The 26,985-nt window shown below is 45.6% G+C and overlaps 1 protein-coding gene across 1 annotated transcript in view; it reads right to left on the minus strand.

Moving 5' to 3' along the window:
- The window catches only part of LOC310791730 (ectonucleotide pyrophosphatase/phosphodiesterase family member 7), a gene marked incomplete at both ends in the record, with an annotated part of 53,785 nt that extends 27,921 nt beyond the window's left edge, over positions 1-25,864 (minus strand). Inside the window, one exon of the mRNA XM_083653384.1 lies at positions 25,615-25,864. Within this exon, the coding sequence (XP_083509510.1) occupies positions 25,615-25,864 (250 nt within the window). The remainder of the gene's footprint in view (positions 1-25,614) is intronic.
- Positions 25,865-26,985: the final 1,121 nt, after the last annotated feature.

Consider the following 26,985-nt stretch of genomic DNA (forward strand, 5'->3'; position numbering starts at 1 on the left):
CAATGTGCCGCAAAGGCATCTAGTCTGCGGAAAGTACACGAATAAGAAAACCTAGCAAAACAAGGCTAGTATGGCTAGCAGATAGCAAGTCATACTTTAGCAAATTATCAGAAAATAGCGCTACTTTATGATATTTTAATAATGTTAGTAGACACACGTAACTGTATAGATGGCATACATGTAACGTGACGCTCATAACATGGCGGACCATTTAACGTTATCTAACGGTATGTAAAGTAGCCTAACGTTAAATGGTCTGTCCATGTTATACAGTAAGCGTCATAAGGTTATATGTCAACGTGACATAACATCACAAGTTTTTGCAGACATGAATGCTGTTGGTCGTTTGTTCAATTTGCTTTTCTGTATGGTATTGGACATTTAAAAATGATACATACTTGTCTTGAGGCATCCGCCAAGCTCAGCAATTTGTTATCCTTATTTTAAAACATACTTTATCAGATCGATAGAACTCAACATAGCCTAAGGTCTTGCACTAATATGTCTACTGGTAAATTAGGCATATATAGATAATCTACCAAGCAACACTTGATACAAATATAGGTAACCATTTCACAGCAGTACAGCCTACCATGGTGGAAAATTAACCATTCTTTAAGTTTGAATGATATCAAAATATATGTTGCATGGTGTAGCCTTTGTTTATGTCGAATTGTTACAGCTAACCATATTTCAATAAATATAAATCATTCGTTGATTTGAAGCAGTCGGTTGGTTCTCCATCTTCATTCTTCTTCCTGGTCATTTGGTCGAAGCTGGTTCACTCGACATCAAATATCTTTATATCACATCTTATTAACAACCTGCCTGCTCTGACCAGACAACTATAATGGGCTTGTTCTATGAGATTTGCGGTACATTCGGGTACATGATTTAATTAGCACATAGCCTACACAACAAGGTTCTTTGTTGGCAATGTTTATTGACAAAAACACACTGGCAGATACATACCAAATGGTTCAAAGTAAATATATCAAAAGTCTCAAATCTGTCAGCATTTAGCTTATGTTATTGCAATATCTTAGGTTGAACAACTGATGATCAGCAATATTCTCACAGTAATATGCACATGGGAATCAAAACGTAGCATTCATTTTCACAAATAATTTGACCAAGGGACAATGTGCCTCTGTTCTGTTGTGCTGTTCCTGCTCCACCATGGTACTCCGACGGCCATCCCTTGAAGAAACAAACGACACCGTGTTATATTAATTACTATAACATAACGCCCCCAAATTTCAGTTAAAGTAGGTTATAACGGTGCTCACACGTTAGCACACGATGCTAATCGAGCTAGCGTTAGCTTACAAACATGAGCATCACTCAAACAGTCCAACGAGTCCAACATAGCAGAGCACCAAGTGCGCGACCAAATCCACCTCAGTTATACATTTTAGAGTTTGCCCAGAGATAAGTATAATAGCAGTTTACCTTGTGGAGGCTTAGCAGCAGCTAGCAGGCTGGAGACTCACACCAGGCACAATGCACCAGGATCACACCACACCATGGTCTCTTGGCCAGGCCCCGGACAAGACGGTGGTCGGCTGGCTGGACTCCTACTCGCCCATACCTTCGGACTAAAAGTTATTATATTTGTTGTCCTGGACCATTTCACCACTGCAACCAGCCAGCCAGCGAGCAAGCTAGCAAACAGAAGCGAACAACAAGATGGCAGTCGTTCAAGCCTGTGAGACAAATTCGGAAACTCCCCCGGCAGCCGCTAGGGGCAGCCGCCCCCTCCTCCTTCTTCTTCTTCTACTAGTGTTTTAACAGCCCTCTCTCCCCGTACTTCCGTGTAAAGTTAATCCATTCGACCAATCAACGATGAGCAGGAAGCGGGAGATTCAAGCCTCATTTTCTGCTATCAAAACCCAATGGGTGACGTCACGCTGACTTTATCCAGATCTATATGTACTATCAATGTGTATAATAATCTGTCAGAGTCAGTATATAGCTGTTCCGTATCGGGCTCACAATGTCAACGCCTAATTTAGTCCAGGGTCTTGGTGGCAGTTCAAGCGGCATTAGAGGTTGATCTTCATGTAGTGGCTGGTTGAGCACACACGCTGGACAGTTCCTGATCAGCCTTTCCATGTCCAAGTTCATGCTAGGCCAATAGAACTTGCTCCTCAGATACTGTTTTGTGCGGACCACTCCTTGGTGGGTTTCGTGTGCGATTTTCAGAGCTTGTTTCACTTTCTGTTTTGGTAACACAATCCGGTGTCCCCTTAGTATTAGTCCATCACACGTCGACAACTCAGCCGAGCATCTGTAGTATGGTTGTAGGTCCTCTGGAATTGGGTTTGGCCATTTTCCACTTTCCACTATGTTCCTGAACTGTTTGTTGCTTTGGATCCTCCGTCATTGAGTGTTTGATGTCTTTCAATGTCATAGCTTGCACATCCTGCATGGTCACTGTAAGTATTTGCTCCATGTACTGTTCGACATATCCATTTTCTTCCATTTCGGGCAAAGGAAGTCGTGACAGTGAGTCTGCTATGTTAGACTTGCCCACAATGTGTTCTATATTGTAGTCGTACGGCAGGAGTCTTAATCCTAGTCTCTGAATTCTGGGCGGTGAGAGTGTTGCCTTCTCTGGGTTGAACATATGAGAGGTTTGTGATCTGTTTGCAGTGTAAACTGGCCTCCCCACAAGTATGTTCTAAAATGTTCGACTGCCCATCAACATCCTAATGCTTCACGCTCTATTTGTGAATATCGCCTTTCTGTATCGGTTAATGAGCGGTTTGCATAAGCAATGGGTTTATTCTGTCCATCTGTTTGTTCCTGTAGCAGGATGGCTCCTAGTCCTACTGGTCTTGCGTCACTTATGACTATATATATCTTGGTGCACCGACCTTGTAGTATGCTAAGCATGGTTCACTTGTCAGCACTCGTTTCAGTCCATTGAAGGCGTTTTCTGTTTCAGCCAAACCACTCAAATCCGCATGTGCCGAGGAAGGAGCACATCTCATGTGCCTAGGAAGGAAGGAGCACATCTCATGTGCCTAGGAAGGAAGGAGCACATCTCATGTGCCTAGGAAGGAAGGAGCACATCTCTTGTGCCTAGGAAGGAAGGAGCACATCTCATGTGCCTAGGAAGGAAGGAGCACATCTCTTGTGCCTAGGAAGGAAGGAGCACATCTCATGTGCCTAGGAAGGAAGGAGCACATCTCATGTGCCTAGAAGGAGCACATCTCATGTGCCTAGAAGGAGCACATCTCATGTGCCTAGGAAGGAAGGAGCACATCTCTTGTGCCTAGGAAGGAAGGAGCACATCTCATGTGCCTAGGAAGGAAGGAGCACATCTCTTGTGCCTAGGAAGGAAGGAGCACATCTCATGTGCCTAGGAAGGAAGGAGCACATCTCATGTGCCTAGAAGGAGCACATCTCATGTGCCTAGAAGGAGCACATCTCATGTGCCTAGGAAGGAGCACATCTCATGTGCCTAGGAAGGAGCACATCTCATGTGCCTAGGAAGGAGCACATCTCATGTGCCTAGGAAGGAGCACATCTCATGTGCCTAGGAAGGAGCACATCTCATGCACGTTCTTGGGCCTTGGTGCAATTTGAATTGCTTCGATCTTTCGGAGGTTTGGTTTTATTCCTTCAGCTGAGATCACATGTCCTAGCATATCGATCTGTGTTAATCCATAAATACATTTGTTTTTATTCAGGGTCCTCGGTCTTTGAACCTCTGAAACACTTGTCTCAGTCTCTGTTCCAGCTCCTCTTCATTTTCTGCATACTATCACATCATCCATGTAACAAACTGCACCTGGCATACCTGCTAGAATCCAGTCCATGGCCTCAGGTGCGCTTAACAGTCAAAAGGGAACCTTCTTGAATCTATAGCATCCCCTGTGTGTGATAACTGTAGTCAGGTGTCTTGATTCTGGGGCTAACTCCACCTGCCAGAATCCTTTCCTTGCAACCAGCTCAGCAAATATTTTTCTCCTTGTACAGCTTGCAGTGTACCGTCTACAGTTGGTACTGGATGTCTTGCTCTGATTACCGATTTGTTTACTTCTCTGAGGTCTGCGCATAATCTCAATTCCTTTGTGTCTTTCTTTGGTGTTATTAGAATATTAGAAACCCACTCTGATCCTTCATTAACTTCTTCTATGATGCCATCATCAAGCATCTTATCTAGTTCCTGGTTTACAGCTTCTATCTGACTGGGACTGTAAATTCATGTAAATCCACTGCACATTTAATGCCTATTTAACTTAGCCTGTAAATTTCATGTACATTCAATGTAAACTCTTATTTAACTCCGACTGTAAATTCATGTAAATCCACTGCCTATTTAACGCCTATTTAACTCAGTCTGTAAATCTCATGTAAATTCAATGTAAATTCATATTTATTATCCACAGAACACTTCACCACTCATGAACATATTGTATAGACAAGTTTCCTGGGCACTTCCGGTTTGCTTCCGGACTCGGCCGCCGTCGTGTCGGTCTTTTCCGGTGTTTTGTGAATACAGTCAGAGGAGCAAAGACTGATCTGATCAATAATGTATAGATCTAGATTGCACATGATGGCGCCGATGCATGGCGCCGCTGCAAGAGCTCTCCTGTGTCTGTTGTACTGTTTGTTTCTTGTTTTAAATGTTTCCGTCCTTGAGACATATGCCATCATCGGATATAATCGAGAATCACTGCTATGCATACGCGATGATGTCTGGGGTTTCTCCTATGTAAACCCTGAACTGCGCTGCGAGGATTTTGCTGCTTGCCCCACTGGTGGAGGTGAGACCCGTACACGCCATAGACGCCGACATGGAGGCAGGCACGGCACTCACCAAGGAGGCCGTCTTCGCGGTGACGAAACGCACCAGCGTCGATGCTGGCACAACAGCGACGGGACTCCCCAGAGACGCCGACACCGAGGCAAGCGTGGAGGAGTCCTGGCCAAAGTACGTGAACGCCCGTTCAAGATTCCGCTGCCGTCCATCTACCTGGCGAACATGCAGTCGCTGCCAAACAAAGCGGACGACCTGCTGAGTCGGATCCACTCCCAGGGAGAGGCCAGGAATTGCTCCGTGTTCTGTCTGACGGAGACCTGGCTCGACAGCAACACGCTGGATTCAGCTTTTCAGCCGCCGGGCTTCACTGTCTTTCGCTCTGACCGTCTAACAGAGAGCACCGGGAAAACGAAAGGAGGTGGTGTTTGTTTTCTCATAAACGATAAATGCTGCACAGACACTGCTATAATGAACAAGACTTGCACTGCTAATCTTGAATGTCTAGCTATCAAATGTCGCCCCTTTTACCTCCCTCGGGAGTTTTCATCAGTCTTTTTATTTGCTGTTTATATTCATCCTCGGGCTGATGCTTACACTGCTCTTAATGATCTAGCTGACATTATGCATAAGTATTAAAATTCCTACTCTGATGCAGTGTTTATAGCAGCTGGCGATTTTAATCATTGTAATTTGAAATCTGTTCTTCCAAATTACTATCAGCATGTGAAACACCCCACTAGGAGCAGAAAGGTGTTGGACAAATGCTATAGTAGTGTGAAGGCTGCCTATCGATCCCTTCCAAGACCGGCTTTTGGCAAATCCGATCATCTTTCCATGTTTCTCCTGCCCACTTACACACAGAAGCACCGTGTAATCAAACCAGTCGTGCGCTCTGCACAATGTTGGTCGAAGGAGGCTGAAACAAAGTTGATGGGGTGTTTCGACGCCACTGACTGGGATGTTTTTAAATCTGATGATTTAAACGAATACTGTGACTCTGTAACTGGATATATACACTTTTGTATTGACTCTTGCGTTCCGCGTAAGTTGTTTAAACAATACTCTAACCAGAAACCATGGCTCAACACTGATGTCAGAGTCAAATTAACTGAACGTACCAATGCTTTCAAATCAGGAGATGCCACACGCTACAAGCTGTCCAGATACTCGCTGGAGCGGTCAATAAAAGCCGCAAAGCGCTCATATGGAGAACTGATCGAGGGTCATTTCAAGGAGAATGACCCACGACGTATGTGGCAGGGTCTTAGTAACGTTACTTCTTACAAACCCAGGAGCCTGGCTACTGCAGCTGGTGATGACCCCTCACTTCCTGATGTGCTTAATAACTTTTATTCGAGGTTCGATGCCATGAACAATGAGTCACCTGTTTTTATGCCCTCGAATCCCAGTGACCTGTCTGGGCTAACTGTACTTGAACACGAGGTTAACTGTACTAGGCTAAATGTACTTGAACACGAGGTTAACTGTACTGAGCTAACTGTACTTGAACACGAGGTTAACCGTACTGAGCTAACTGTACTTGAACACGAGGTTAACCGTACTGAGCTAACTGTACTTGAACACGAGGTTAACTGTACTGGGCCAACTGTACTTGAACACGAGGTTAACTGTACTGGGCTAACTGTATCTGAACACGAGGTTCGCAAGGTCCTGTCCAGGACCAAGGTGGGGAAGGCCGCTGGACCGGACGGCATTCCTCCCCGAGTTGCCAGGTCCTGCTCTGAGCAGCTTGCCCCTGTGATGACAGATATTTTTAACATGTCACTGCAGCGTCGCATTGTTCCAAAAAGTTTCAAGGAGTCCATTGTAGTTCCAGTCCCAAAGAAATCTCCTGTTACATGTCATAATGATTACAGACCCATTGCACTAACATCAGTGTTTATGAAATGTCTGGAGCGTTTGGTGCTGGACTACATTAAATGTCAGATTCCTCCTACTCTTGATCCATGGCAGTTTGCTTATAGGGAAAACAGATCAGTTGAGGATGCAGTTTCTATAGCTCTGAACTCTGTATATGAACACCTGGATAAAAGTGGAGCTTATGTCAGAATGCTTTTCATAGACTATAGGCCCCTATCGTTGCATCGGCGCTGTTTCTAGGCCGAGCGCCTGGCGCAGCGCAAATCAGTGGGCGTGGACCAGCGCACTTGATATCTTGGTCTTGGCGCTAGACGCAGCCTCAACCATTACAACCACGCCTTTTAAGCGTAAAATTATGCACCGTCAGTTCATTGGATAAGTGCAATAAACGAATCGCATGCTTGCCTTTTAAGCTCCATTCCAGTGGTCCAACAAAACCAGACGAAAGCCAAGCGCTCTGCCCCCCCCCTCCCTTCATCCAGTCTGTCTGTCTCCATATTATAGGATATTATTCCATATTATTATGCTTCTCAAACCAATCTAACTGCAGTTTAAATACTGCAAGCATGTAAATACGCTACACTATAGCAAGATCAAAGTTAAAAGAATGTTCTAAATGCATCAGCTAGAAAAATATAGCCTATCCCTATATGATGAGATTCATTTTATATTGGTGAAAGTTTGTCCAGAAAGATATCGTTTTCTCTCCCCTGCTGCAGGTAGAATGATGCACATAAATATACCCTACATTATGTAAAGTCATTGCATAAATGTGTTTTTATTGTAAAACTAAATGTGAAGTAGGGCCAAGTTATTGGAGCGGACATCACAGTATAGCACATGACAGAAGCGCGTTCCACTGTCACTTATCTAAATCACGTTAAATCCACAAAGGGTATATATAGGCTCAAGAGGACATATATGTTTCACATAGGGTGGTGTTTCATTTCGATGTTTTATTTGGTCCAATATTGAAATGTTCTACAATTGCAGGTTGTCTTACCATTACACATTATTTTAGATCTACCTTTTATATCTATTTCGGCTCATTTGGTTGCTATTTAGTAGCGAAATGGAGGACCCAATTGCATGCTGGGACATTCACAGGCAGTAAACTTACAACTGCTATTTCCTATGGGAAGCTGGGTGCTGCTATGTGTTGTGTCTGTCTGCGCGAGGGAGTCAGAGAGAGAGAGAGAAGGGTGACAGAGAAGAGGCAGAAGAGCACTGGCGCACTGAATAGGCCTGGTTAAAGAGAGAGACAGAGAAGGGTGACAGGGGAGAGGCAGAAGAGCACTCGTTGACACTGGCGCACTGAATAGGCCTGCTTTTCAAAGGCGCAAAGCGCTAAATGTACGCCAGGTCGGAAGATATCAGTAGGCCGGTATTTAGCGCCGACACGCCCACTTTGGCCCATTCTGGGACTGCGCCACGCCCATTCGGCCTAAAGCGCATTTGGCAGCGTAAAGCCATATTGATATCGTCCCAAAACAGGCGCAAGGCACGTTTTTTTGCGTTTAAGGCCCGTTTTAGCGCCGAAGGCCTGTGGGAGAATAGGGGCCTTTAGCTCTGCTTTTAATACGATCATTCCCTCACTTCTGATCCGTAAACTGCAAAATCTTGGTCTGTGTGATGCTCTTTGTGAATGGATTTTCAGCTTTTTAATCATGAGGCCTCAAAGAGTCAGGATCGGAAATAATCTGTCTGATATACTTGTTCTGAGCACTGGCTCGCCGCAAGGATGCATTCTTAGCTCTTTCTTGTTTACTCTTTTTACCCACGACTGTATCGCTCACTACCTCAACAACCTCATAGTTAAATACGCGGATGACACCACTGTCATTGGGCTCATTAGCTCAAATGACGAGTCTAACTACAGATCTGAGGTAGAAGAACTTGTCAGGTGGAGCGAGGCCAACAACCTCATTCTCAATGCCTCCAAGACAAAGGAGCTTGTCGTTGACTTCCGCCGTAAAAAGGCACCTCTCCATCCTATAATAATCAATGGAACAGAGGTTGAGATGGTAAAAAGTATTAAATTTCTTGGTGTCACTATTTTGGATGATCTTAGCTGGCACTCAAATACCAAAGCGATTGTTAAAAAGTCTCAGCAACGTCTTTTCTTCTTAAGAAGACTTAAGGAGTTCACCCACAACAGCCAGATCCTTGTTAACCTTTATCGCTGTATTATTGAGAGCATTCTCACTAGTTCCTTCACTGTATGGTTTGGTAATCTTACTGTCAAGGAGCGAAAATCCTTAAATAGGGTAGTGCGCCTTGCCCGCAAGATAACTGGTGCCAACCTGCCGGCTCTAGAAGAGCTCTATAGCTCCAGACTTTTGTCCCGGGCCTCCAGTATTATCAGGGACCCTGCAGGTCACCCGGCCGCCAGTCTTTTTGAGTTACTCCCTCTGGGTAGACGCTACCGCTCCATTAAATGCTCCACCACTCGCTTTGCGAGAAGCTTTTACCCGAGTGCTGTGCGTAGTTTGAACGATCACAAATCTAAACGGTAGATCTCTGTTTTGTCTAGACCATCTAGACACCTAGACTTTTCTTTTCTTCTGTTATTTTCTTTTGTATAAGATGTCTTATACTGGTTTCTCATGCAATTTGATCCTTGCTTAGGCACTTTACTACTGTGCACTTTATGTGTGATTGTGCACTTTGTTCCTGCACTTTAATAAGTGAGCGGGATGACTCGGGCCTTTATCCACAGATGTACCTGTCTCATTTTATTGTTTTATTCTTTTATTTTATCTTATTTACTTTTTAAACCTTTTTATTGTCTGTCTTTTTATGCTATTTTATGTTGTCATGACCTGTCTATGTGTCTATGTTTTAAGCTCTTGCACCCCAATTCCAATGTAGTTTCGACTGCAAATGGTAAATAAACTGACTCTGACTCTAACGTACTGTACTAGTAGCCATAGCGACCGCCGAAAAAATGCAAACTTGGGATCATTGGAACAGAGCAGAATACATAGAAGTAGACGTGCCCTTCAACCAAGCCTTTGCTGAACAGCATATCACAAGGCTGCGCAGGTTCTACTTTGCTCATGCTGCCGAAAATAGTAGATGAGTTTGTCGAGGGACGGTTGGAGTTGTGCGCAAAATACCACAGTGTTTCTGCTCTATAGTATAGATACATTATATATATTTATTATTATTGATATTGTTATTATTATATATATTTACTTATAACTGTGTAGATATATTATAGATATATAAATCGACATAAGCATGATTGTTATTATATAATTTATTAGTGTATAGATATATAATATATTATGTATACACATAAACTATACATTGTTACTTCTATTGGATGCTAGATATATTAGATATATAAATCAACTTAAGCATGATTATTATTATATCATATATTAGTGTATAGATATAGATATATTATAATATATTATGTATACACATAAACTATACATTGTTACTTCTATTGGATGCTAGATATATTATAGATATATAAATCATTATGCATGATTGTTATTATATAATTTATTGGTGTATAGATATAGATATATTATATATTATGTATACACATAAACTATACATTGTTACTTCTATCGGATGCTATTTTTTTCTATTCATTGTATGAACACTCACAATTTTGTGAAGAGACTCCTCAATTATCATTAAAGATTTTCTGATTTCTGATTCTGATTAATTATTCATAACTGTTTGCACTCAAGTACCAAAAACAATGAATGCATTGAACCCTGTATGACATGGAAAAGTGAACTCCTGGAAGTACTACAATGACACAAAATCTCTTACAGAGTTTTATTGATGAAAAAAGTTACGCTTTAAGTAAAAAAACAGTCTATTCAGCAACAAAGCAAAACAGAATATCAGCAGCAGCAGAATAAAAAAACAAAATAACATGATTACATAGCAAAAATACATGTTTACATAATCCAAAAACAAAAGAACATGAGAACATAGCAAAAACATGTCTATTCATAAGAAAGGTTGAAATGAGAAGTCATCATTGAGTCCCTTCACATTGAGTCACACAATCTAGTTGCTGCAACTTGAGATGGATGCATCATGTGTGCATATCTAAGGCTCTTTTGGCGGCCGTATGAGGTCCCTCCTAAGGTTAACTAGGGCGGCACAGATTGTTAGAATTTTGTCCAACCTTGGTGTCATGGAGATGGGGACAGTTTGGGACAAAATCTTGAACACTTTGAGCCTTCTTATTGCTCGCTCTACATGGATGCGCACATTGGCCACTCGTCTGGTGCGTGTCACCTCCTCATTTCTCAATTGTCCACGTTTGTTGGTGAATGCAGGGATATTCAACCTGACCTTTCTTTCATGGAGCAGGTCTCGAATTGTGAATCCGCGGTCAGCCATTACCTCATCACCTGGGTTCAAGTGCTCCAGGAACCCACTGTCCATTGTGATGTACTTATCGCTGCTTCTGCCTACATATGCATTAGATATAAACATGAACAGCCCATTGGGAGCAACAGCAACTAGATATTTAGCCATGTTGGTTCCTTTGTAGTGGCTGAAAGTGGAACTCCTGGTGTCAAGGTTTGTTGCCCTCTGAATAGCAGTTTCCTATCGGTCGACTTCTCTCCCTATGAATTCCATTCATATTGAGATATACCTGATTCAGCGCAGCTGTCGTTGGATAACTCTTTAAGACACTTATTAGCACCACCTGTGTGCCCTCGCGGCCGCACGTTGATTGGCCAGCCCTGGCCATATAATCTACACTCAGGTGCGGCTCGCGTTCGCTTATCTGTTTTCCAGCCAAAGAAAGCAGACGTGTTGTTGTGATTGAGGTGTGTGTGGACAGAGAGCATTGCAAGGAGCCCACTTACTTGAGAGCTGGTCGCATCACGCGTGCGGTCCCTCTCCGGGTTGCATGTTTGGTGGTTCATACCATCGGTCCATACATGCTGTGTGCCTCTAGCTGAATTCGCCCACGGCGAAGGAACGCTAGAAGCAGCTGGACGGAAGGGTGGCACATCGGTATCAGCTTGCTGTGTCCGAGTGTCATTAAAAGTTCATAAACAAACTCGCCCAAGGCGGGGGAGTTTTGGACGTACCTTCAGTCTGGTAATATAAAAAGGGAAGGTTCATAAACAAACTCGCTCAAGGAGCGGGAATGTATTAACGTACCTTCAGGAAAGCTACTGTTTAGCAGGAACGCTAAAACGCGGAAGTCAAGCGTGACGGTTACGCTGCACTTCCCGGAACAGCTTTCAGAATAAGAGGGATAAGAAAAGGAAGAAAACGTTTTCGTTGTCCCTTGTGTGTTAGAAGTAACAAAAATAAGTATATATATATATATATATACTTACATAAAAAATAATACTATTAATAATAATAATCTTCACTTAGTTCACAGTGTTTATTGAGACATGGAGGGAATTCATGCACTCTGTCTGAGCTGTGGGATTCAGATGCCGGTGGAGGATGGTCACGATCTATGTGTGCATTGCTTAGGGCAGGATCATGCACACATGGCCTCAGAGAACCCGGCCTCCTGCATGAATTGTTTCATGATGACAGCCAGAATGAGAAACGCTAGATCATTAATGTTTCCAAGTCTTAAACGTCCGGCCACTTCTGACCTTCCGCAGCAGGCGAAGCAAATAAGGACAGTGGAATGGGGTGGACAAGTGGAGCCTCACGCATCAGAGCGGAATGCCCAGGGTGGGGCAAGTAGACAGTTAGCCCCCCCCCCCCCCCTGCACTTCATGGATCTCATCCATTGGGGAGTCAAACCTCCTCTCTTGCTCTAGAAGAGGAAGGGGAGGAGGATCTGGTGGCCTCTGCACTAAGGGCACCAGATGAGGATGACGACGAGGTGGACATAATGGGTTACGTCTCAGGTTAAGAGTACCCCCTCTTAGGTCAGGGGGATGGGAAAATAGAGGAGGAGGAGCAGACACCTGCCCTCCATTATGAAATAATCACTCGGGCTGCTCAGGCATTGAACATTGACATGCCAGCGGAGCGGGTCCGGACGGCCTCCCGTTTTGATGACGACAATACGGGGAATTCACGCGCCACTTTATTGCCGCTGCTCCCCGATGTAGAGGAACTGATGCTTGGCGAATTTACTAAACCAGATGTAGCCCATCGCTGGTCGGGACTATGTAGACGTCTGACATGTGTGGAAGGCCAAGAGAGGATTGGCTGCGGGCCGCCGCCTCCCATGGATCAAGCTTTAGGGGCCCTGGTGGCCCCCACTAAATCGGTCCTGGGAAAACCAAGCTGCTCGAGCAAGAGCACAAAGATGATGGATAACTTGCTCAATAGGACGCATACGGCGTTGGCAGTTCGGGGGCGGCTAGTTAACACAGGGGCTATTCTGGCGTTGTATCAGCGCCAGCTAGCAAAACAATTGGAGGGGGGAAACACCAAGGCTGAGGAAATGCAGCAGGTGTCCTCACTCCTGGCTAAGCTCATGAAAGAGCAGGCAGTGGCAATGGGCAGGGCTATGGCCTCCATCTGGATGATGAAGCGTCACCTTTGGCTGTCACAATCGCAGTTGCAGGGGGTGGACCGTAACTGCCTGCTCAAGCTGCCGGTGGTACCATCGGCCATGTTTGGGCCGGATGCTAATACAATGCTCCAGCAGGCCCAAGAGGCCCGTCGCTGTGCCCGGGAGATGTCAAGTATGCTAGGCAAAAGCTGGCGGGGCCGGGGACAGCGGGGATCGACAGACACATGGGCAGGGTCGTCCCAGCGGGGTTCAACGGGTCCAGGTGACCTAAGGATCCGGCTGGAGGCCAACCGGCGTGGCAGTTGGCGTGGCCAGCGTGGCCACCGGGGTGGACGTGGCCAGGGGCAGTTGACCCCCAAGGCCTCTGAGCCTCGGTCCTGACGGTACGCCCAGCCCAGCCTCCCTCAGCCACACCCCGGGGCAGCGAGACTGCCGGTCTTGGGAGGCCCTGGGGGTGGACCCCTGGGTAGTTACGACCATGACTCAGGGGTATCGGTTGCAGTTTCTGCGGAAGCCCCCACTGACAACATCAGCTATTGTTACAATGGTAACGGACTCTCAACAGAAGAGAGTTTTGGCAGAGGAAATGCTCACTCTCCTGGCAAAGAAAGCCATCAGGGAGGTGGAGCAGGACAATCTGAAGGGTTTTTATTCAAGGTACTTCCTCATCCCCAAAAAGGATGGGAAGCTCAGACCAATTTTGGATTTGCGGGGTCTCAACAAGAGTTTGAGACCCCTACGTTGCAAGATGCTGACAGTGCCGAGGGTTCGGCAGGCTATCCTTCAAGACGACTGGTTCGCCACGATCGATCTGGAGGATGCATATTTTCAGATCCCAATATGGCAAGGCCACTGGCGCTTCCTCAGATTCGCCTTCGACGGCAGGATCTTCGAGTTTTGCGTACTCCCATTCGGGATTTCGTTGGCCCCCGCACATTCACGAGGTGTATGGATGCGGTGTTGGGACCCATGCGTCAAGAGGGTCTGCGCATCTTGAATTATTTGGACGACTGGCTGGTGTGTGCACGGACAGAGGAGCAGTGCCGCAGAGACGTGGCCCGGCTACTACAGCATTTGGAGCTCCTGGGCCTGCGCCTCAACAGGAGGAAAAGCAGGCTTCAGCCGGCACAAGCCACAGAATTCTTGGGGATGTGTTTGGACTCCAGAGCAGGGACTATTTCCCTGACACAGGGGAGACAGGCCACCCTAAGGACCTGTTTGTCACAGTTCAGGTTGGGAGCAAGTGTAACTTGGAGGATGTGCCTCCGCCTCATGGGGCTGATGGCCTCCACAGTGCATGTGGTGCCCTTGGCCCTCCTGAATATGCGTCCAGTACAGCGATGTCTCCTGAGCCTGGGCCTTTGCCCACAGAGACATATGCAGACCAAAGTTTTGGTGACACGGGGGCTGTGCAGGGCACTCCATTGGTGGGAGCAGCCAGCCAGCTTGACACAGGGCAATACACTGGGGCCAGTGTTGCGTCGCCAGTTGGTGTCGTCCGACACCTCCCTCATGGGGTGGGGAGCAGTTCACGAAGGCAGGGGCATCAGTGGCCAGTGGCATGGATCATGGGGGATGGAACACATCAATGTGCTCGAACTCCAGGCGATCTATCTAGCCCTTCGGCATTTCCTGCCAGAGCTGAGGAACCGCCATGTACTAGTGAGAACAGACAGTACAGTGGCAGCAGCATATGTAAACAGACAGGGGGGCGTGGCCTCTCCTCGCCTTTGCAAGGTGGCTCGGACATTATGGGAGTGGGCACAGCCACAGTTCAGGTCCCTCAGGGCAATGCACGTGCCCGGACAGGTGAACCTGGCGGCAGATCAACTTTCCAGGGGGGGACCTCTCCCTGGAGAATGGAGGCTGCATCCGGAAGTGGTGAGCGAGATCTGGCAACGCTTTGGAACAGCCAGGGCAGATCAATTTGCCTCCAGGAGGACGACTCACTGTCCCCTGTTCTTCTCCGTAGGGTGGGACGATCCTCCCTTAGGAGTGGACGCGATGGCACACCAATGGCCTCATGGCCTCCTGTATGCATTTCCCCCTTTTCTCCTCCTGCACCAACTCCTACTAAGGGTCCAGATGGAGGATGTGAACCTCATCCTGGTGGCCCCCAACTGGCCACAGATGATCTGGTTCTCAGCAATCGCACCCCTCCTCCTGGGCTGGCCCTGGGAGCTCCCAGCGAGGCGGGATCTTCTGTCTCAGGCTCACGGGACGCTGTTCCATCCCTTTCCACAGGGGCTCAGGCTCTGGGCTTGGCCCCTGAGAAGGCCAGTTTCTTAGCCATGGGGCTACCTCAGGCGGTGGTTGACACATTGCAAGGGGCCCGAGCTGAATCAACAAGGAAGGCTTATGCCTATCATTGGGGGGCATTTGAGTCATGGTGCGGCTCACGACGGATAGATCCTCTCTCCTGCAGGGGCCAGGACATCCTCCCTTTTCTACAGGAAGAGCTGGAGGCAGGCAAGGCTCCTGTGACTCTGAGGGGAATGGTGGCAGCCATTAAAGCGGCCCGGTTGGGCCACAAAAACTGGCACAGGGGTGTTGTGACCTCATTATGCAGTTTCTTAAGGGTGCCCGAAGGTGCACGCCCCGTAGCAAAAGACCAGCGGTCCCTCCATGGGATTTGGAGGTGGTGCTGGCAGCCTTACAAAGCGAGCCGTTTGAGCCCATGGAAACAGTGGGGCTGAAATGGCTTTCTCTCAAAACAGCGTTCCTACTGGCAATAGTATCGGCTAAGAGAATTAGTGAGCTTCATGCTCTGTCGGTACATGAGGAGTGCTGCCGGTTCCTGCCGGAGGATGCCGGGGTGGTGCTGCGACCTAATCCTGCATTCCAACCTAAGGTTTGGTCTGAGTCCCGAAGTGCTCAGACTCTAGAACTACGGCCTTTCCGCCCTCCTCAGGATGGTGAGGAGGGGCTGAGGGGGCAATCTCGATTGTGCCCTGTCAGGGCCCTGCAGGTGTATCTTGACCGGACACGTGATCATAGAGCAACAGACCAACTGTTGGTTTGTTTCAGACCTGACCGCTGTGGACAGGCAGTCTCCAAGTCAAGAATCTCTCTCTGGGTAGTGGAGGCAATCCAGCAAGCATATAAGGCAGTAAATAAACCGTCCCCGGCAGTGCTGCGGGCACATTCCACACGCGGTCTAGCTACCTCATGGGCGTTGTGGAGGGGCGCTTCTCTGGCAGAGATCTGCACAGCGGCCTCATGGGCGACCCCATCGACCTTTACCAGGTTTTATTGTATGAATGTGGCAGCCGGCACTCCGTTTGCGGACCGGGTGCTGGGCATGCCACAGTAGCAGGATTACATTCCGTGCCTCCGAGACTAGGGCCCGGAGCGGGCATCAGCCGGAGTGATGTTTTTTTTCAAAGCTAGTCTAGCAACTTGGCAGACTAGGTGGTTCACCCGTTGCGGCTGGCCTTAGCGTCTGGCGGGGCCAGCTAGGCCTTGGTAGCGTCTTGCACCTTGGCTATGGGTGTGTACATAGTGTATATAGTTCATAAGTGTATGTCACATGGGTGTATTGACACATGGGTGTCTCTGGTGGTGGTGACATCTCATTCGAATGTAACGACCACTTAGGCTCCCGGAGGAGTAGATACGTCTGCTTAGTTTCCTCGCGGGTGTCTTACAGAGGCATCTCAATATGAATGGAATTCATAGGGAGAGAAGTCGACCGATAGGAAATGGATGGTTACACTGTAACCCAGGTTTCCTAAGGGAGACTTCTCTCCCTGCAAGAAGCCGCTCCGAAACAGGCTTCCAAACAGAGACTTTAAGCGAACGCGAGCCGCACCTGAGTGTAGATTATATGGCCAGGGCTGGCCAATCAGCGTGCGGCCGCGAGGGCACACAGGTGGTGCTAATAAGTGTCTTAAAGAGTTATCCAACGACAGCTGCGCTGAATCAGGTATATCTCAATATGAATGGAATTCATAGGGAGAGAAGTCTCCCTTAGGAAACCTGGGTTACAGTGTAACCATCCGTTTCTGCACAATCAATGACACAGGTGGTTCGAGGGTAGTTTTGTTTAAATGAAACTGGCATGGTGGCCTGGATGGTTTCTCTTGGAAGCCAGGGGATAAAGTATTTAAACTGTTCACCCATCACATCAATCCAGTGAGAAATAACTGTGCTCGCCATGCTGGTAGACACATTGAAGCGATGAGAAATATCTCCTAGGACAAGATTTCGTTTTAGCTTCATTAAGGTCATCAAGATTTGGTCAACAACAGGAAGGGCAAATGAGGGCTGACTGAACGGCATTAATGCAGACACCAAATCGAAAAAACCACAACAGGTGCACTCCCGTGAATAGCAGTGAGTTGTCATCAGTAAGGAGCATGGTGCTAGCCACAGTAGATTGGATTTCTGCCCCACACTGCGTAGCTTTATTGACCATGACTGCCTTTGTTGACGCATAGGCATAGCTATGGTCAGCCTGTGTTGGGTCTGAGCATCGCGGTGTGTTGGAGGTGCAGGTTCAGGTTCTGCTTCGATCAGGTTCACTGGGTGTTGATTCTGCATTACCTGAAAGAGAGAGGAGAGAGAATAAGGCTCTAAATGTAAATGTGATCAGGGATGGAACTTTGTAGTGTTTCTAGCAACAGCCTGGCAAGCTAACATTAGCCTGTAATTTGTACTAACAACGTGGGCTCTGGAGAACACTAGGGGTTTCCCTGCAAATTGATGATTTGTTAATCTGAATGGATGGAATTTGGCTGTATATACACTAAGCATATTTATTCATTAAGCATTACTTTTCAGACAGGTAAATACTGGAACGTCAGGGAGGCTGATCCAAGCCCACAACATTAGCTCAACACTGCAGTGCTAGCCTCTGCAGTGCTAGCTAGCTAACTAGCGTTACACCAGGCAATGCTACAAAGTAAACACACAAAACCAACACAACGTAGCCAAATAATAATAACATGGATGATCAGCTATATCGTTGCTAACATGATAACTACCCAGCGAGCTAGCTTACCCGGCAATTCAGCAGCAGTGCCTCGCTCCAGTCTGCGTCTCTTTTTCTGAGGAGGCCGCACGTATCCTAGCCACAGTTCAGGGAAAGGATTATCTTTGGTTGTCTTTTTGTTCACAAAGTGGTGAGAACAAACATTAACGTATTTCGGCGGCTTCTTCAGATTTAAAGCCTTCAGCCACGTCCGTGAATCCGAATCCTCAGCTGGTTTTCGGTAGAAGGAATACAGTCGAGTGCAGGGACAAAGCCGTTTGGTAGCGGGCTGATGCTCAAAACATTGTCGATCCAACCACTCGTTCAAGCGTTTCTGTGTATTGTGACAGCCACGTACTGCACAATGTGTTCCAGTATTAACCATTGTTAATAACGTCTGCTAACGTTGGTGTAGCTGATGTTATCGATCGTTGTAAAAAAAGTTTGGATATTTCGGCTGCTGCCTTCTGATGTGCTCGCTGCTGTGGACGCAATGTGGACTTAACCGGAAGCCGGTGACACGAAAGGCTGCTATGGCGCCGCCCTAGGAACGGCCAGGAAACTTGTCTATATATTTACTCGATTTGATTTGATTTGATTGCACTTGCAACTTTGTGATTGTCTTTAGTTATCTTCCTACTTCTTATCTCTGTATATTGATGTGACCGCTACGCTACAGACACTAAAGCTGTGTTCACACCAAGATATTTATTTTTCGCTCTGTCGCTTGATTCAACCCTTTGGAATCGCTCTGTCGCTCTGTTTAAATCGCTCATCAACAGGCACATGAATTGACGGACATGTGGGGGCTATAACGTTATGCAATGTCATGATATTTGTCCACTACGAGCCACCGTCATTGTTTACAAGCTAAAGCCTATCAGCGTGCTCCTAATGCGAGCTCCATACCGGTAGTACAGACTTCACTTCATGTCAGCTGTCAGCCTGTCAATGCGGTTTGTTGCCACACAATAAACCAGCGGTTTGTTCCAAGCAAGTGTGATCCGTGACTCACTCTCACACGGCAGCCAATCAGCGTTGAACAGCGAGCGACTGATACCAGCGTATTTTCGCTCGAGTTGGGATATTTCATCTCGAGCGACGAGCGTATTTTCTCCCTATCCCTCTGTCTCTGTCGCTCGGACACCCAGCGATTTTTCTCCCAGCCGAATAAACGCTCAATCGCTCGTTTGCATTCACTTTGTATGTAAACTCGACGCCAGCGAAAAACTTTATTAGGTCGGTGTGAACGCACCTTAAGACAAATTCCTCGTATGTAACTTGCATACTGTGGCAATACAAGTGATTCTGATTCTGATTCTGATCACGGGGTAAGGGACCCTCCTCAAACCCTGAGCTACCGGTGGGACTTTCTCATCGACTGTTATTGTGTGACCTTTAATCTGTCCCAGTCCTTTAAAGATTGACTCATACTCTTGTATCAGCTGCTTATCTATCAGCAACCTATTGGTCTGATCCACTGCGTTTGCTTTGACATCTCTCCCCTTAGTGAGGATATTTAACGCAAAGCATGATTTTCTACCCATCAGTGCTACATTTCCTCTAATGACATACACTTTGCTTGCCAGGCCAGTTGTGCTTTAAAGTAACCAAGACACTTGGTGTCTTCTGGCCATAAGGGTAGAATCTCTTCCTAGTCTGTGTCAGTTTCTCTTTGTGTGTAAACACTTTCTTATATAGATGTTCTCCTATGAGATTTCTTCCACTGCCCGTATCTATCACCATCTTGATCTTTTGACCATTCATCTTTATTGTCTCCCTACCCTGTGGGTCGATGGTGCATACAAACTCGTCTGAGTCTGAGTCTAAGGGATTATCCACTGCTCTTACATTCATATTTACTTTCCTCTTGTGCTCTTTTTTTCTTGCGGGATACTCGGGCATAATGTCCAATCATCTTTCAATACAGGCATTTTGCTGTCTTGGCTCCGCATTCATTCATTCCATTCTGTTCGTCTCTTGCATTACACGTCATCATCCCCCGTCCCTGTCCTGGTCTAATTCCGTCATTCAGATCTCGTGATATCATTCACTATAGTATAGACCTTATTCGATTGATGTCACTCACGTACGGGCACGCCCACTGCCGCCATGTTCTCGACATAGCGCAGAAGCTCTCAAGTGACAGCCTATGTGAGAGCAGAGTTTATAGGAAGCTAGCCGCCGTTAGCATTACCTGTATCGTTCCAATTGTGTTCGGATGGTGACCTGCATTACACGTGGCTGTAGTAATGACAGCAATAAAGTCCCCGTGCTTTGTTTCTATCTCTACCGTCCACAGACGTGAAGGGAGCGAGACGGAGGATACGTCAGCAGCACAGGAAATGTGTGGATAGTTGGGAGAGACAGGTGAAACTTTCTGACAGCTCCTCACAGCAAAGTCTGTTCACCTCGTTCTTTCTTTTGTTTATTATTACAGGCATTAACGACAGCATACAAACAACAACTCTGGGTTTTTTATTGCTGTCATCACTATCGCTAGTTTGTAATGGAACAGAAACGACAATAAGGCCGTTACTATACTGCCCTGCAAAGCCAAAAGGGGGTAACAAAATCTTTTGTCAAAAATGAGTTTTGTCATTTTTGGAACATTACAGATCTGCTTTATCATCAATATCTTGAGTCAATTTTGTTGTTTTTTGGAGAAAATAGCAGGCCATATTTACAGTAACTTCCAAAAGCCCTAGAGGAGCCAAGCCAGACTGAGGTAACATCAGTTACGGTTGTTTGGTTTGGTTTGACTGCACTCTGAATGCTCTGCCCTGCAACGCAAAAAGGGGGTAACTCACCAGAATGCTCAGGTTGAGTTGAGGTATAAGTTACCGTACTGGGCAGGCCTAATGTCACGATTATGACATTGGACCGATACCATGCCACCCCCACCCACACAGACACCCACCCCACCCACATTAACCCCTGAGGCACCAGCTCATACATTAACCCCAGAGGCACCAGCTCATACAACATTAACCCCCGAGGCACCAGCTCATACAACATTAACCCATGAGGCACCAGCTCATACAACATTAACCCCCGAGGCACCAGCTCATACAACATTAACCCATGAGGCACCAGCTCATACAACATTAACCCCCGAGGCACCAGCTCATACAACATTAACCCCTGAGGCACCAGCTTATACATTAACCCCTGATGCACCAGCTCGTACGACATTAACCCCAGAGGCGCCAACTCATACGGCATTAACCCCGAGGCACCAGCACATACATTAACCCCTGAGGCACCAGATCATACCACATTAACCCCCGAGGCACCAGATCAAACGGCATTAACCCCCGAGGCAACAGCTCATACATTAACCCCCGCACCAGCTCATACATTAACCCCCGAGGCACCAACTCATATGACATTAACCCCCGAGGCACCAGTTCATACCACATTTACCCCTGAGGTGCCAGCTCATACAACATTAACCCCCGAGGCACCAGTTCATACCACATTTACCCCTGAGGTGCCATCTCATACAACATTAACCCCCGAGGCGCCAGCTCGTACAACATTAACCCCTGAGGTACCAGCTCATACAGCATTAACGCCCGATGCGCTGCTCGTACAACATTAACCCCTGAGGTGCCAGCTCATACGACATTAACCCCTGAGGTACCAGCTCATACCACATTAACCCCCGAGGCGCCGCTCATATAAAATTAACCCCAGATGTGCCAGCTCATACGACATTAACCCCCACGACGCAAACACACAGACACACAACAACGGGCCAACAAGAGTCCCACCAAACTAGGCTTGAAGGATGTGTCGCAGCCTGATAATCTAGTTATATTATATTTATACGTATATTTTATTAAGCCTAATTGTGCCATGAACATTAGACTTCATATCTATTTTATCATTATCATATATACTGGTTTTATATAGTGATAAGCAACCAAGTGAAGGATCAAATTGAAGTTAGTATTTTTGCTTGGCATCAGCCCTTATTATTTTGCAGACAATGCAAAGCCAGAGTAAGGTAACTTCCAAATAAGGGTCAAAGGTCAAGTTTGAGCAAAAAAAATTGTGTAGATAAATAACTACATTAAAAAACAAATAATTAACACATTTCCAGTTTTCCCCCTACAATACATTTGGCTGGACAACAACAAAACTTTAAAGTCATTTTTCTCAGTTCTACACTCTGGCGAGTTACCCCCTTTTGGCTTTGCAGGGCAGTATAGTTGTCAGCTGCAGGACGGCATGTCAACAATATGGCGCTGTCCGGGGTTAGCGAATAAGGTCTATACTACATCAGTTAAGGGCGTTTCACACTACCCTTAGCCGGGGGAGTCTCTTAGCCTGGAGCTAAGGGAGCTGTTACCCTCAGGCTAAGAAAGCTTTCACACTTGCCCAAAAAAAGCGATAAGACATTTTTGCTCTCTGATTTTCATTTGAGGTACTTCTCTCACAGCTGCTATTAACAAAATACTTTCATACTTTTATATCTTATTGTTTTATAGGTTGCAGAAATATTTTCATTTTATATTTTATATGTTTAGCACAGGTAATTAGTTTAGCTTGAACTCTTCTATTTTTAATTGCTGTTGGTTATGTGCAGTGGCGTCGTTAGGCCTGGCCTTTCGGGGCTATAGCCCCGGATCTCAAATATGTTTTTTTTTTTTTTTACAAAAATAAGAATAGCTGCCATCCATCTCTTATTCATGCTTTAAGGCCCTAAAAAAATTATGGTATTGGTGATCAGAAATGCATGCAACATACTACGCTACAACCTTTATTTTGAAAATACGGTTATGTCTAGAGGAAGTTACTGTTTGTTAAAGCAGCTACGAGCAAGATTTTCGATTGTCATTAAACAGTATAATTATAATATTGATGCATTACATCTTACCTATAATAGTAGCTGAGACCAAAGCCGTGTGAATCGGAGATTGCTCTCTTGATGATTAAAGAGTCTGTGTCTGTGTACTAACCTCGCGTCACCAGGCTGTCTCTCTCTATCTGTCTACCGGCGGGCCGGATAAACCCGGAAGTGAAACGAAATGGTTTACGGCAGCTGTCTGCCTTCAACCGTTTCGCTCTGCCTAGCAACAGACCATAAACACGGAGAACGCCATGCAGGGGCTTGCTACTCTCGCGAACATCTCTCGTTATATTCTAACAGTTTGTTTGGAAGTAATTTTGTTATTTTGTGGTTATGGCCGAAGTGGCTGCCGCAAACCGTTTTATTTCACTTCCTGATCTGCCCCGGCTGCAGACAGACTATTTCGTCAAGACAACACGGGCCAATTCACTCGGGGTTCAAGCGAGACTACTCTGCGTTGGTCTCGTCTACTATTAGAGGTAAGATGTGATGCATCGATATTAAATCGAAAATCTTGCTCGTAGCTGCTTTAATGGGTCTGTTGATATGCAAAAGCCCACTAGCATAATGCTAAGTGGTTAACCATTTAGGTATTGTGTTAAATGGTAGCCTATGTTTAGAATAGCCACTGATATGCCTCAGTGTTGCTTGCTATGTGTGAAGGTTAGCTTTATTCATGGTTGCCATACAGTTAATTCCTTTTAACTTCTTTGGTACCTCATTAACCTCAAGTCACTCTTATATTACTGTTTACTTATTTTATGTTTAGGTGGAGAACAGAGGAAATGTGAAATGTTCACAGAAGAACTGAATCTGACAAATTGATGAAGCTTTAATAAAAGTATATTTTACCAACAGGTCCCTCCATGCCCATAACTACCATTGAGGACACCAAGGTCATGACCTCGGTATAAAAAAATAAAAATAAAAATGTTTTAAAGCCCTCATAAATAACATGATATATGACAGTTGATCAGAAATGCAACAATTTGCTTCCTCTCTGTGTGTTATATAGAAGGAAGAGACATAACGTATCACAACGTTAACATTTTGCATTGGGGCTAACTTGGGGCTTGACTTTGGAGACAGTTCTATTGAAGTGAATGGGCAAGTAACTCCCCTGTAAGTGATGTTTGTGTAGATGGGTCATTGTATTTAATTGAGCAGTATTCTGCCATATGTGACCTGTATACAGAATATTATATATACTGTATATTATGTGGGGAGACATTTATTTTTTGTATCATTGTAAAGCAACAGCACAGTAAAGAGGATATTAATCTAATATGATGTAGTTCTTTATAGATCTAGCCTCTTAATTGTGCTCTCAAAGTGCACCAGATTGAAGCATTTTACTTTACTACATAATAACCGGGGGGGGGGGGGGGGGGCACTGCCCCCCATGGAGCCCCCACGCAAATTTTTGCCCTGAAATTCACTCAGCCGCGGCAGGTCAGGGCCCCTGCTGCTCAAAACGCACCTTTTCTCTCTGACCTTGGACCTGAGTTGAGCCTGCCTCCTGGCGACCTACATTGTTGTTATTCGTGGTTTTATTACTTGTATCTGTTGCACCTTGTATTGCACCTTGCTCTGTAGCAGTTGTATTTGTACTTGTTGTTTTCCATATTTTTGTGTTTTTATCTGTGAAGCACTTTGGTCAGCTTTAGTCATTGTAAACGTGCTCTCTAAATAAAGTTGACTTGACTTCAATGTCTTCAGACCCTAGAAACACCCCTGGTTATGTGTGAATGCAGCGTCAGGCTTGTCACTTAATCGTTTAAATAGCTGTTAATTAAATAGTTCTACATTCCGACAGCCATCACTGATATAGTGTTTGGTCAGTAACATGGATCTCCCAGTCCCTCCGCTCTGTACTAAACAAAAAATAAATGTGTGGAATCCTCTCTCCTGATTGGATAAAAGTGGGATGGGATCCCAGAAAATGTATTTTCTGTATACTGCAGAGCGGAGGACACGTTATTGACCAAACACTCTATTAGTGATGGCTGTCGGAAAGTAGAGCTATTTAACACTTTATTTTTTATTTTGTTTTAATTTAATTTTAATACCACTTACAGCACCATTTAATTAATTCATTCATTGTACTGCAAGGACAACAAATTAATGTAGATTCTAGATGACCACTTCTCTAGATTCTAGAAAAGTGGTTCCCAACCTGGGGGATGCGTACTTCTAGGGGTAGGTGGAGGTACTACAGGGGGTACTTGAAAGAAAGGGGGAAATCAAACATTTTATGAATAAACCATGAAAACAAATGTAATGTAAAAGAATCTGCTCAGAAGGCAGTAATTGCAACTCTTACAGACCATCTCTTATTTTGTAATGTTATATTCTTCAAAAGGTGGGTTATCATTCATTCATTGCATCATTATGCTATAGTTCTCTCTTGCAGTTTTATAAGCAACATGTTGTAGGGTAAAGTACTTTGATTCAGAAATCAGGGAACAGGGAAACTGAAGCCAAACAAGTTTAAGAACCACTGGTCTGGAAAGTCATTATGATTGTACTAATTTTGATTTTGCATTATAAAGTACTTTGGTGAATTTTAGACTTCTGTTAAAGGCTTCAGTCTGTACTTCCTGCAAATGTAGGATAAAAAATAAAAAGAGCATGATGTGGCTTACCGGTGATGGTGGTAAAGTGTGAGGGGGAGGTCATGGTGAGCATAGGGGGGGTGATGTACTTGGCCTTCACCCCGTCCCGGGACAGCTGGTCCAGGTGGGGGGTGTCGACGTCCTGGTCGTAGTCCCACCTGAAGCCGTCGAACGAGATTAGCAGCAGCCGCTTTGGATCCTTCGCCTTGCTCAACGGCTTCGCAGCAACGCAGAGGAGTGCTGCCGCCGTGAGCACGCACAGGAACCCACCCGGCCTCATGCTCAATCTTCTACTCTGATTCAGTTCTGATTCTACACTGATTCAACTGTTTCAACTCTGATTTTACCCTCCTTCAACTCTGAGTCTACCCTGATTCTACTCTGTCTCAGATCTTCAGCGGGGCTCCTGGCCTCCTGCAGCTGACTGAGCAGTTTAATATGTAATGGATGATGGTTCTCAGACAGATATGGATCAGCTGAGCATCTGTTCTGAAGGTTGAGGCCTTGGCTGTTATCAAGACTTATCAGAGGCCTTCATGAATCACCTGCAGAAGGTTAAACTCTGGACCTGCTGAGATCAGCTCTGGCTTCTGCTCACTCAACACGTTGTCACTGCCAAACATCAAGTCGGGAGTCGGGGACCCCCCTTGGTGTCACTTTTTAACATCTTTTGCCTAATTTTTCCGTGCCAACACCGTGTTACGGTTATGGTTAGGCAATGATTTTTTTATTTGAACCTTTATTTATCCAGGTTAGCCTCATTGAGATTAAGAATCTCTTTTTCAAGAGGGACTTGGCCAAGAAAAGCAGCATAAAATTATACAAGTTGCAGACGCCACAACAAACATCTCATAACATTATAACACTACATGGTACACACACATTCAGTGATTCATAAAAGCAAGTTAAACTATGAAGAAAAAAAACAGTTGCAACTTTCACCATCCTCCCTACCTTTAACCATTGTTTTAAAAACATTTAATGAGACCAGCTCCTGCAATTTCAGGTCCTTCTGGAGCTCATTCCATGCCATCGGTGCTGAGAACTGAAACACCTTTTTACCATACTCTGTACGAGCCCTTTTCACATTCAATAAAAAAAGGTTTTGTGAGCGTAAAGAGTAATTGTTGTTGCTCTGCTGGACAATGTATGTACACAAATAAGTTGTTTTAATATCGCCTTATAAATAAAAAGATACCAGTGGCTCAGCCTACGTAGAGTCAGGGATGGCCAGCCCACTTTCTGGTAGAGAACACAGTGGTGAGTTAGATTTTTACAGTTTGTGATCAACCTTAAAGCCCCGTGATAAACAGTGTCCAGCAGACTCAAATAACCTATAGGAGCATGCATGTACTGAGAGGGGGGAAAAAGCGTTCTCTTACTCTGCCCCTTCCACCTGGA

This window comes from Poromitra crassiceps (assembly GCF_964638095.1).
Source record: "Poromitra crassiceps genome assembly, chromosome: 1".
Classification (NCBI taxonomy): domain Eukaryota; kingdom Metazoa; phylum Chordata; class Actinopteri; order Beryciformes; family Melamphaidae; genus Poromitra; species Poromitra crassiceps.